This window comes from Electrona antarctica (genome assembly GCF_951216825.1).
Source record: "Electrona antarctica genome assembly, chromosome: 9".
NCBI lineage: Eukaryota > Metazoa > Chordata > Actinopteri > Myctophiformes > Myctophidae > Electrona > Electrona antarctica.
This window is the reverse complement of record NC_136790.1, coordinates 21905076-21918701: the sequence shown is the minus strand read 5'-3', so window position 1 is coordinate 21918701 and position 13626 is coordinate 21905076. Positions and strand designations below refer to the sequence as shown.

General features: G+C 40.2%; 1 protein-coding gene across 4 annotated transcripts; it reads right to left on the bottom strand.

Moving 5' to 3' along the window:
• Positions 1 to 316: 316 nt before the first annotated feature.
• Positions 317 to 13626, bottom strand: slc6a14 (solute carrier family 6 member 14). Of its 4 annotated transcripts, XM_079510035.1 has the most exons (16): positions 13501 to 13626; positions 10560 to 10710; positions 9937 to 10068; positions 9332 to 9493; positions 8143 to 8257; positions 7490 to 7622; positions 6382 to 6522; positions 5936 to 6071; positions 5356 to 5448; positions 5072 to 5197; positions 4660 to 4778; positions 4469 to 4568; positions 4112 to 4221; positions 2578 to 2745; positions 863 to 1090; positions 317 to 748 (listed from the first exon to the last, which is right to left on the bottom strand). In XM_079510035.1, exons 1-15 carry the CDS (start codon positions 13564 to 13566, stop codon positions 938 to 940), a joined length of 1905 nt encoding a protein of 634 aa, XP_079366161.1. In that variant the 5' UTR covers positions 13567 to 13626; the 3' UTR covers positions 317 to 748; positions 863 to 937. The 4 variants fall into 4 exon arrangements, with proteins under 4 accessions (XP_079366161.1, XP_079366158.1, XP_079366159.1 ...); XM_079510032.1 differs by lacking the exon at positions 13501 to 13626 and having other exon boundaries at positions 10560 to 10856; XM_079510033.1 differs by lacking the exon at positions 13501 to 13626 and having other exon boundaries at positions 867 to 1090; positions 10560 to 10856.

The window sequence follows — 13626 nt, the reverse complement described above, 5'->3', positions numbered from 1 at the left end:
TGCATTTCTAACTAGATACTTTCCATATTTGAATAAATGAGCTGTTTAACACCATAATGGTCACACACTGGGATTGAACCAGTATGAAACTTCATTTATAGGCTACAGCAGTGGTTTCCAAACATTTTACCTCAGGACCCAAAAGAGTAATCAGATGTTTGGCTTGGACCCAAACCAGTGAAAATATCAGACCTACAAGCTCAGAACCACTGGCCTACAACAGTGGACAAAAGAGATTCACATGAACACATTTCCCTCCGTCAATATATATTACACTGGCACCATAATATGAACACAAAGGAGAGAGAGAGATCCAAACAGTACAAAGAAGTTGTTTATTGCAGTAGAACATCATCATCTTACATGCGTACACAGACACTTCCAGAAGCAGCATAATTCAGAAAGGTTAAAAAGGTAATTAAAATGGTATTCAAATCCATAGCAACAATTTCATCACCACCATGATATCATAGGCAGCAACAAAGTGCAGTTTCATACACCCGTTGGCTGTGTAAACTATAAAGATATTGGAATTATAAACAAGGTTATAGGATACATTATTACTGATAAAATAAAGTGCTCTGATTCCATTTTGGTGTTGATATCACATTGCTTGTAAACAATAAAAATCAAAATGATAATCTACACTCGGATCTAAAAATAGATTTATTTAATCACAAATCAAAATGTGAAGGACACAAGACAACGTATAAAAACTTGTATAAAATATTTTCTTTCACATGTTCAACTACACACACACACACACACACACACACACACACACACACACACACACACACACACACACACACACACACACACACACACACACACACACACACACACACACACACACACACACACACACACACACACACACACACACACACACACACACACACACACACGCTCACATGCACACACACACACACACACATCAGAGATTTGTGTTAGCGATGACTGCTACGTTAGGTTGCGGTGGACTGAACGTGCTCATCCCGTGATGACTGTGCTCAGCGTATCGTTCACCGCGATGGACGTCCAGGAAGGGATGCCAGTCCTTAGACGGAGAGCACAAAGACTTCACACGCTGCGGGAAGAGGAGAGGACACAGGTTAAGGAGAGGAACCAATTCCATTCTTAGTCAAATTTTAGATATTCCTTTTTTCCTCCCCATGATACAGTTCCCAGCAAGCACGGTCAGGACCTGGACGAGTTAGTGACGTCTCTATTCAGGCCAGATCAAGTCAAACCAAGACTAGTCAGATCTGTCCCAGAATATCACCTGATTTCAACCAACATACATTCTGCCCACTAAGACGGATGTCCCTGGATGAATCAGAGAGAGTCCGATCGGGGCCAGATCAACTTAAGTCCTATCATAACTAGTTAGATCTGGCCCAGAATAAGCTATATTATTTCAACTGGTGAAGACGTCCTGGAAATGACGTAAAGATCATCTCAATACTGTGATCTGACCTAGTCCTGAACGTCACTGGAGGACATTGATTGATTGAAATATTTATTAACAGTTTGCAGAATTACAGTACATTTCAAGCACAAACTCAATACAAAGACTGTTAACTGTGAGTGGACAACCCAATTAAGCATTACACTTGTTTACAAGAGGGTCCACCTTGTTCAATTCATCAAAACATTTAGAGACGTACAAATAGAAAAAAAAGGGAAAAGAAACATATACAGTAAGGGGAAAAAGGGGGTGGGCGGTGGGGGGGGGGAATTCAGATTTTACGGAGGCCAGTTTCGAATTGCAGCCGTCCGTAGGTGACCTTTGAGAGCGGTTTTGAAGGAGTCAAGGGATTCGCATGTCTTAATGACTGTTGGTAGGGCGTTCCACATTCATCATAACGTCATCATAACGTCATCATAACGTCATCATGACATCATTTGTTTTGCTGGGTTATCAAGGAAGGGTCCTTGAAGGGGTTTCATGATGGGATCGCCAGCAAGATTAGTCAAAGCTACAATCTCACAAGCAAGCTTACAGTAGAAGAAAATATATATTACCGTATTTTGAAAAATTGTAAGAGCACAAATCTTGCCACAAAATATATATATATATTTATTAACAGTATGCAGAAGAGTTACATTTCAAGCACAACTCAATGCAAACCTGTTAACTGTAGAAGACACCATAAAGCATTACACTTGGGGGGCGGCGGTGGCTCAGGGATAGAGTTGCCGGATGGTAACCGCAAGATTGCCAGTTCGAACCCGGGCTCCCCGAGAGTTAGTGTCGAAGTGTCCTTGAGCAAGACACTGAACCCCTAATTGCTCCTGATGTGCTGGTTGGTGCCTTGCATGGTTTCCGCCGACATCAGTGTATGAATGTGTGTGTGAATGGGTGAATGTAATGCACAATCTATGTAAAGCGCCTTGGATAAAGGTGCTATATAAATGCACCATTTACCATTTACTTGTTTACAATAGGGTCCACCATTTTCAATTCATCAGAACATTTAGAGACGTAAGAATGGAGGTCCTTCCCATGAAAAGGTTAGAGAACCATTGCAGCACATACCACTGTTGAATTAAACAAAACAATCACAGACTCACCTTCCACAGGCTGCCCTCTGCTCTAACCAGTTTACACACAGCGATGACAGGGATCCAGATGATGCAGAATAGAGCCATGCACCAGCCCAGCGCCAGGCCCCAGGTCGGGAACTCCACGTCTCCGTAGGTAGGAGCAACAAACGGTGACAGAGACCAAATCAGGATCACCTGAGCACAGAACAAAGAGCATGGCAGTGTTCTGTTTACACAGTCTCCACTTGCACGCCCAGCATCCCTCCCTATTCTGGGAGGGAACAACGGCAAAAAATAGCTGATTATACGTGTACAGCCAATCAGAATGTGTGTTACATTGCAAAATCGGAAATTATTTTTGAATGTACCAAGCATTCTGATGTAGGCCAGGGGTTTTCAACTGATTGTGAACCAGGGACCACCACCCTGACTAAGAATCAAGCTAGGGACCACTGTTGTGTTGGGATGGGATATGGGCTGCATTAGCAAGTGCTTTCGTAACACTTGCTAATGCTATGCAATATACACACCACTGTTTCTTAACTAATGGTCCACGGACTACTAGTGGTCCATGAGAAAATGTTTTAAAATATAAATAAAATGTCTTTGTTAGAGTATTTCAAAAGTCCATCAAATGTAAGAATATATTTGAATTGATAGCAAATAAAAAGATTGAAATTAAACATCAAATGTAAGAAGATATTTGAATTGAAAGCTAATAAAAAGATTGAAATTAAACATCAAATGTAAGAAGATATTTGAATTGATAGCTAATACAAAGATTTAAATTAAATCATGACTGATACGGGCTTGATTTCATTCATTGCACGATACTACGTGCAACAAATTATATCAAGCCAAGGCATTATTTTGGCTCTGGTCCAGAGCCAAAAGATTATATCTTTTGAGAACCACTGATCCATTCCTATCCCACGGTTACCCTTCTCTTACTTTATCCATCCTCTCATTAAACTCAGCTCAACGGATATACAGCACTGATAGAGCAGACACATGATGACATATGGGCACATTTCCTAATAATGATGACTCAATCAGGTAGACTGCACCCTTCTTGAGAACTCCCTTTTCTGTGGAAGTGCTTAACCTCAGACTTCCCGAGAACTGATAACACCAAAAGTAGTGCATTGTTCCGTGGAAGAAAAATCAGACCAGTCTGAAGCGAGTGGTGCAACAGCACCCCCTATTGGTACTCTAAACATCGAGACACAGGGACATAGTCACATAGATTAGGACATAGGGACAAAGCTGTTCCTTGGAGTGGTTGCACCACTCAAATATACAAAATCTTCACTTTGCTACAATACTAAATGTGGGGAGAGTAGAGATAGGCAGATATACTTAGGCAAACATTTGTTTAATCATGATTGTCTAAAACTGGATGACTTAGGCAGATAGTGACTTTTCATTTCTTCTTTCCTGAAAACCTTAAAAAAAATTACTATGGAAATTATGCTATGAGGCTAACAAAGTTATTTGTCAGTGTTGTGCTATAATATAATGTACAAAGTAATAAAGGGACAGTATTTGAGACTGTACTTACCAAGATGATGGTGGGGGTGATGAAAAACCAGCATGCTCTCCACCACAGCCAGAACCAGAAGCTCTTCTTCCCAATCATCATCTCTATGTCTTCAATCAAACGGTTACCACCTGGACAGCATAGCATAGACACACAAATATTCACATACTGTCTATAATATAGTATATCGTCTCTGTTGGGTGGAAACCTCACATGTCCAAAATTGTTACTTTTCAATAGAGATGCACGATGTAATCGGTAGCGTATCAAAATCGTCCATATCGGTGATATAATCAAATATTTTTGCACACACGCACGCACACACGCGCGCGTGCACACACACACACACGATTGCAACATTGACAACATCTGTTATACCATATATGTAGAAGAAGCCGACGATCTCCAAGAAACCAGCAATTAGCAGAACCCAGCTGGCAACAAAAGTGTCCATGAGAGTCACCCAGTATATTCCTGCCTGCACACGGCACACAACACACAGATATTGGGTAAAATGACAATATTATGAGGTGACATTAAGTGACACTTACAATAGGAGGCTGACGTACCCTTGTGACGCACGGCAGACCGAGGAAGAAGAGAATGATACAGGTTACCACAGTTATCAGGGGTCGCTTAGATTTGAAGAACCCTGGGTTGGCATCTACCAGGCAGGTGCTGATGGTCTCTAATGATAGGAAGCAGGTCTGTCATTTGGGGTTTCAGGGGATGGCAATAATGTCACTGACAATGCCTCCCATGTGTCACCACACACATTGTGAGCATGTAGATCAGCTGTTTCGATCTGCTTCGATGAATTGAGTGCAAATTAAGTACCCCAATGGAAACAAGCCATAGGCTTTCTTGGGTTTAAAATTCTCTTCAACAAATCAATCAATTCCCCTTTTATTGTATAATACATTTAATTTAATAAACATTTATGTCTTATGGCTGGCAGTCATGGGCAAATCTGAAACTCACCAATCCCGGCAAACTGGGAGTCCAGACCAAGAGTTACCAGCATGAAGAAGAATAGAATGGACCATAGGGGAGATACGGGCAACTTCACCAAAGCTTCTGGATATGCAATGAATGCCAGACCAAATCCTGCACACAAATACAGGTAGAAAGGAGAACATTGTCAAACAAAATTGGGTGTGCAGAGGTTAATTAAACTTCCTGTTTATTCGATTCAAAAAGTAGTATTTGATAAAAATAAAAAAAATCAATATATATTTTTTGCATCTAGTAGTGTTCTCTCTCACCTGCTTTGGCAACCTCAGAAACATGCTTCCCAGAGACGTGAGCCATGTGGCCCAAAATGGAAAAGATGGCAAAGCCAGCAAAAATACTGGTTCCTTTGGAGCAGATGAAACAAAAACCATCAGGGGTTAGATTGTCGCTGTCCTACCTTAAACGTTCAAAACTGTTACTTTTCAGAAAATGGCAAAAAAAAGGACCAAATGTACTAGTGACTACAAGCTCTCGTTAATACTTAATTGGTTCAATGTTAATAAAACCCACAGACAAACTTAACCGACCACATTCAAAAATATCAGATCTACAAGCTCAGAACACGTCACATCGACGGCTGTGAGCGGTGAGCTGCCATGTGATAATGCATTATATTGACTAACACTAACTGATTCACTGAGGTCAAATATACTGACAAGCAGCCTATTAATTTCTTATCTGATAAAAAACTAAAACACTGTACTACAGTATGACCTTCTCACTTCATTTTGTTTACATGTTAAGAGTCACAGTTTTAAACGAGGGAATATTCAATATCTATTTGTAGAATCAGCCTCAGGTCTTAATGGCATTATAGTGCATAGTACTTACCACAGTTAGTGAGACAGACAACGATAGTGTCCTGGAACACGTTGTTATGGAACTTATTGTAGGAGGACAAGGCGGTGACTCCACCCCACGCAACAGACAGGGAATAGAAGATCTGGGTCGCTGCGTCTTTCCACACCTAAAGTACAGAGCAATATAGACTTTTAAAAATGGTTTTCTGGTGACAGCTTTTGACCAAGTATTGGTCAAAAAGCCAAATGAGCTCTATACTTTTTTTAATTGAGAAAATCAAAATGTTTACAACATTTCAAATCTTTGTAAACATTTCTAACAAAAAAAATTGCTTCTGGATGAGGTCCCTGGAACAAAATATTTTTCAGATGGGTGAACTGCAGCCAAATATGCCTAAATATCAATTTGGGGGTCCTTCAGTCCTTGACATGAAAAAGATTGAGAACAAAACTTCTCAAACGTAATATATATATTACCTCTGCTTCACCGAGTTTAGTCATGTTGGACTGAGAACCAATGTAGTACTCGATCCCATCTCTGGCGCCCTCCAGTGTCACACCTCTGATCAGCAGGATGAACAGCACTACATAAGGGAATATGGCAGTGAAGTACACCACCTGGTGGAGAGGGGAAGCACATGCATACACATTGTTCACTCAGCAAAGACAGAGGTTCCAAACTCCTGAGGCCGATTCTATGAATGCCTTCTGAATCAGTAGTTGTCATTTGTCAGTTGACATTTTTGTTTAATAGCCAACGCAAAAATATGAAATGACAGATGCTTTCCCGGTTTTAATGGGTTAAGAATTTGTGGTCCACTGCCTGGCAAACTACCACAACATGGGATTATTTTATATATTTTTAAAATTATTATTGTTGATTTGTAGCAAAATGTATGGATTACTTCAAGAAATATTTGTGTATTGTATTGCCGTTTATGTAAAGTATGCATAGGCTAGCCAGCTTTAGCTGGACACTGAAACACTTTCAGTGGAGGTTGTTGGCACTGAAAACAGTGCTCTAAATATCTGTGGTGTGAAAGACAGACAGACAGACAGACAGACAGACAGACAGACAGACAGACAGACAGACAGACAGACAGACAGACAGACAGACAGACAGACAGACAGACAGACAGACAGACAGACAGACAGACAGACAGACAGACAGACAGACAGATGAGACAAGAGATCATGAGTTTGCAGATCTTACAGATCTCTATGTCTGGGGACTTCTGATTTCACAAGCATATCTCAGAGAGAAAGTGGTCCAATTAAATTTCATTGCAGGAAAATTGCCAGAGCCAGAATGACTGAAGTCAATTTGTGGGGATATTGAAATGTGGAAATGTTACCAAACATCTTATATACATAAATCTTTGCTCTGGGTAATTAAGGACAAAATAAGTTACAAGTCCACACAACAGCTTGCTGCTCCAGTACTTTTACTATGAAATGCAAAACATATACAAATAACATGTCGAACACATGTCTTTTTGAAGTTCAACCTGGACATAGGACATAATGTTTGACATAAGGAATAGCACAGGAAGCCGCACAGGTAGAGAAAGCAGATATACTGTACTTTGCCCGATGACTTGATGCCTTTGTAGAGGGCCGCTGCGATCATGATCCAGCCCAGCAGCAGACAGAGAGCCAGGTGCCACACTACCGGTCCAGTGTCATCAATACCACTGGATCGTTGCAGTGCCACACGACTGGGGAGAGAGAGAGAGAGAGAGAGAGAGAGAGAGAGAGAGAGAGAGAGAGAGAGAGAGAGAGAGAGAGAGAGAGAGAGAGAGAGAGAGAGAGAGAGAGAGAGAGAGAGAGAGATGGTCAAAAGGACCACAAAATCCTGAGTGTTCAGTTAACTCTGGGAGTGTACACATTTGTATACTCCCAGAGTTACAAATGGATAATTGGCCTAAAAAACAACAACTCAGAGACTAAAGGGGAGGTAAATGTAATTTTCCCACTTCTTTTTGTACATTTTTGTGTTTTGTATTTGTTGATGATATGCATTATTATTGTTAATTTTGTAGACCACGTTGATGAATTGAATACATGATGGGACCACAATGGAAACATATACCCAGGACCTTTTCGTGTTGTCCTTTTAGCTTTCATGTCTTACTGTACCTCGTCTATTCGATCAATCAATCAATCAATCAATCAATACATTAACAGTTACTCAGTGCATATATTGCTAGCATTATTTTCTGGATGCGTTTTTCTTACTCCCAATATTGCTCGCTGGGGCTCTGAGCTGGGATGGTGAAAATGTTCTCCGCTGGACATGTGCCATTTTCCATAGTCAGGTTGGTCACTGGCAGACCTGTTATATTGCAGATATCTAGAAACAAAAGGGACCAATAGCGAAGTTTATGATCAAGCGTGTAACATTTACCAAAAGCTGTCTCATTGCGGAGGTTTGTATGATTTTAGAATGTCCTTGTGAAGCCATAATTTCTGCAGAATATATTGTTTGTTGTTAATATAGCAATCCTGATCTCTATATACTGCATCCCCCTGATCAGCTGGGGCGCTTGATGGAGGGGAAAGGAACTGGTTGGAGTAACGTGTTCCTTCCACGCGCCTACCGGGGAAACTCCCCCGCCCCCATCAGGTGATAAGAAAAGAAGCGCTGTCTGCTCACTCCTCATGCTTTGAAGGATGCTCAGTTTGGGCTTGGGGCTCTCCCCATATTGAAGGAAGCTCAGTTGGGGCTTGGGGCTCTCCCCATATTGAAGGAAGCTCAGTTGGGGCTTTTAGGGCTCTCCCCATATTGGCGGATGGAGAGTAGCGCCCAGGATTAAAGCTTAGGCAATTGGCACCGGGTGAAGAATGGGGTACAATATGGGGTACAATAAAATTTAAAAAAAGTGAACATTGCAATCCTTAACTTTTTATGTCCTATAAATAAAATAAAAACAATGTGGGGTCGCTGACATGAAAATGTTTCAGAAGCAGTGGTGTGAAGTAACTAAGTACATTTACTTAATTTATGTAATTCAATTCCTCAAAAGTGTACTTGGAGTGTTTCCAATTTTAAATACTTTTACTTCTACGCCACTGCATCTCAAAGGCAAATATTGTACTTTTCCCTAAACAAATTTTCAGATGGGGGTCCTTGACATGAAAAGGTTCGAGAACTATACAAAGCCAAGTGCAGGAACTATGGAAAAGAAAATGGCTGATATTGGGTTTAAAAGTGTTTCATCTGATCAGCCAAATGAGATATCAGCAAATAAGTGATATTACACTAATTGTATACATGTTCTTGAGGAGGTCATTGTTTATCCCCCAAAATCACAAAGGCTAATTTGACCTTTGGGATACACAAAAAAGTTGATTTAGAAGGCATTTGTAGAATCGGCCTCAGGTCTTGTCTTAATGGCTTAAAATGATTGGAAGAGTGGAATCGTACCTATAGGTGCGGTACCACAGGAAGCGTCAGCCCAGCTGAAGCACTTGCTCCACGGCAGAGTAGACTGAAATGAAGCAAACATGTAGTACAGGCTGTAGGCGATGATCACATTGTAATAAATGCTCACTATCGTGGACACCAGCACCATGGCAACTCCAATACCTGGAGCAGAGGAGGAAAAAAAGAGATAGGAGTCTATTACTCATGATTACTGTATGAGTAAGCGTACATAGAACGCGCAGAGAATATCAAAGGGCTATACGTCACAATGAGGTTGACAATAATCTCAAAGACCCAACATTCAATACATTGTTTAGACGTAAGTCGACAAAGTCAAGTTTGAGTGTGAGCACATATTTGAGACGTGTGTTGAAAGGTTGATTAAATGGGACCGATTGTCACTGATTGTTGGGTTTCTTCTCTAAGACAGGTTAAGTAAATCCTGGCTGAAAAAAAAGGTCAAGTGCATACTCCATATTCATAAAAAGTTGAATTCAAGTCTCAGTTACTGTAAAATCCAACAACAGGAATGTTTTGTACCACACAGTACCTGCTGTTTGATGTTTTTTGTTTTAGCAGAACATTGTGTGCACGGGCACACCTACCTTGGAGTATTGGCACTGCTCTCCACACGTTGATGGGTCCTTGACTGCAGAACTGTCCAACGGCGCTCTCCAGGAAAAACAGGGGGATTCCAGCCACCACCAGCATCACAACATAGGGGATGAGAAAGGCACCTGCGTCGTCACATGTGGGGTAATGGGTTTGGGGCAGAAAAGAAAGAGACAAGTTCAGGATATTTACTGTTACTGTTTCTTAAAAACATATTTATTTTTTGGCTATTCAAAACTAGCAGATATACATAGCGAGCTTGTCAATTTTTTTAATCGTTTAAATGTGTGCCAATCTTGTTTTTGGTTTGATTTATTTTTTCGCTATTCGAAAATAGCCAGTCTACAAACTCACGATGTGTCACATTATAAGCTGTAGGTCTGCCATTTCAGTGTAAAAATGGAACAGGTCCATTTGGTTCCATTTGTACACTCTTACACTTGTACACTCTTACACTAGTTGTACACTCAATTGGAACCAAATGGACCCATTCCATTTGTACACTCTCAGAGTTATGGGGGTCATCTGTGGCCTGCTAATCATGTACATCAAATTGACCGGGGGTCCTTGAAATTAACATGTTTGGGATGTACTGTGTGTAAGATCATTTACTCACCCCCGCCATTCTTATAGGCCAGGTAGGGGAAGCGCCAAACGTTGCCAAGGCCAACAGCATAGCCAATCATGGAGAGAATGTACTCCCTTTTATTGGTCCAGTGTTCACGCTGTTTATCGTCATCCTGGACCTTATCGTCGAAGTGGGAGTCCTGAGGGAACGGGAAGAGAGTCACATATAACTCTTCTGACCCCTTGTGCATTTCTCCATTATTTAGTTTAGGTTTCATGATGCTTCTTCCAAGATCAACAGTCAGGAACAGTAGCACACACAGGCACTAGAATACTGAGCAGGCCACACCCCCAGTAACACATCTGATGGTGGTTAGACAATTATCAGTGATGGAAGAAGTACTCACATATTGTACTTAAGTAAAAGTACCAATACCACAATGTAGAAATACTCAAATACTACGAATAAAGGTCCAGTAATCATTAAAAGTACAAAAGTAAGTACAAAAGTATTCACATTAAAATTCAAGTACTGAAAATACTCATTTATAGCACGATGTCCCATTTCCAAGTTGTCAAATGTATAAAAATGCTTTGAAAATAGCAGATCTACAAGCTCATAACACATCGCTTTTCCACACATTGTGAGCTTGTAGATTGGCTATTTTCAAATAGCATAAGTATGCATAGGGCTGAAGTGGTTAATGCATGTTTTGTAATAATCAAAAGTACCAAAAGTAACTAAAGTTTTCAAATAATTGTAGTTTAGTAAAAAGTACAATATTTACAATTTGTACAATTTGTGTACAAAGTGTAAATTGTATACAATTTACACTTTGTACACAAATTGTACACAATTTACCCACTGACAAGTAGGCTAATGTTCCACCATCAGAGAAACAAGAATTGATGACATCAATTAATTACCAAATCACTCCAAACTGCATGCAGGTGAGTGAAGTCTGAAATAAATGCATCGGACAATGGAGGGAAAGGCTAAGGATGCTGGTTTCTAATAATGCCTTGTGTCATTTTTTTTTATAGCAGACATGGGAACAGGAACTGGTGTATTTAAAGCAGGGCCAAATTACCCATTGGGTCATGGGCCTGTGGCCCAGGGGCCCATGGCCCCTTCGGGACAAATTCGACCGCACGGTGCTGGGTTTGTGGCCCTTCATTGTCCGTTGATTTTGTTAGATTTATGTCAAAAAGATGATAAAAACACGGAAAAACACAAAAATGTTGCGTGCACGTGCGCTATGGGGGCAGCATGTAGCCTACTGTACAAGACATGTTATGTTATGATCTGTGTCCAAACCTTTTCAAAGGTACAACAAAACTAAAACAATCCAGCCTTTTATCACGTGCACTGCATTGCTATCATTATTTACAGTCAAATGTAAAGTGCAGCCAAATGTAACCCGGTGCAAAAGCGGTTCTACCACGATTTAAATAAATGAACACAAAAAGCCATTCTTTCACATCTTGAGACTGAAACAACGAGCAGTTCTTCTACTGAGGAATGAATAGCCTACCTGCCCAGCTTCATTTCAAAACACACAGACACTTCAATGTATGAATTTGATGCCGTGCCACTTGGCAACCATGCTGGACTTTAGACATGTCTGGACGGTGTGTGCATTAGCCATGGGCCACACTATAACCCGGTTGTGTGTGTGTGTGTGTGTGTGTGTGTGTGTGTGTGTGTGTGTGTGTGTGTGTGTGTGTGTGTGTGTGTGTGTGTGTGTGTGTGTGTGTGTGTGTGTGTGTGTGTGTGTGTGTGTGTGTGTGTGTGTGCTTCTTCGGCCTTGCACTGCTGGCAGAGATAACATGACATGATACCACAGACTTAAAACACTTTTAGGTTAAAGCTGCAATCTATATGTTTTATGTCCTCCTACTCGAAATCAGAGCCCCCAACCTTCTGCCACTCATCTGAACAGTATTGGAAGAAGTACACACATGTTTTACTTAAGTAAAAGTACTAATACCACAAGGTGGAAATTCTGTTACAAGTAAAAGTGTCGTTAGACAGCATGTCCCTGACCCATTTCACAAGCTTTCAAAAGATATAGAAATCTTTTGAAAATAGCAGATCTAGAATCTTTAAATAGCCAAAGTATATAAAGTGTTTAAATGGTTAATGTACGTTTTGTAATAATAATCCAAATCTGCAAAGTAACTAGTAACTAGTAGGCCTAACTGCACAACAATTAGGTTCTGAGTGGAGTAAAAGTAAAAGTATTGCAAAATATGTCAACATTGTACTTATAAGTACAGTACTTGAGTACATGTACTTAGTTACTTTACACCACTGCATCAAAAATCCCCACTTACCCAAGGGAGATATATGCTAATGCACTTATTACAACTTGAGGTAGCCTATTGTAATACCACTAGTCCACCAGTAGGTGTCCTACTCGACAGCAGGATCTACAATCTACATTAAGCAGAGGAGGGAAACCATCTCCAATCACTGGCACACATGGCCTATTTATATTGTATTAACATATTCTGACGTAAACATAAGTTAAAAGCAAATTTGTATTCATAATAATTCCAGATTGCAGTTTTAAGAGACATGGGCCTACTGTAGATTTAACATAGGCCTAACGTTTTTGCCAAGTCTATACACATTTTTTAATTTATGGAATAAATTAGGCTATATGAGCGTGCGCAAAACACGCATGAACTCATGACATTTTAGCCTAAGATTTAGACTCTTGTAGATGTATTTGATCGAATTTTACATTATCAATCAGAGATCGAAAATGTTAAAATCGATAAAATAGATCAAAATCGAGGCTAGAATGACATACAATTGAATTAACTTGAACAAAACTCCATCGAAGTACCGTTTGCTGCCTGCAGCCATAATTATGATCAATTAGTAGCCTCTATAGGCTATCAATAGTAAAAGTAAATGTATGTTAAAGTTAACTACAGTATCGATGACTCAATTAAAGACACTTAACAGGTGTTTGTCTTACCACAACAGCAGGATTGTTGATAATAAGGTCCTTAAAATTCCTCGGGCTCCAGCTGTATTTCTTCATGTTGACTTAGTTAGTTGTGACAGCATTAAGTTGCTCAGGTAGGTCTATTTAAAGTCTCTC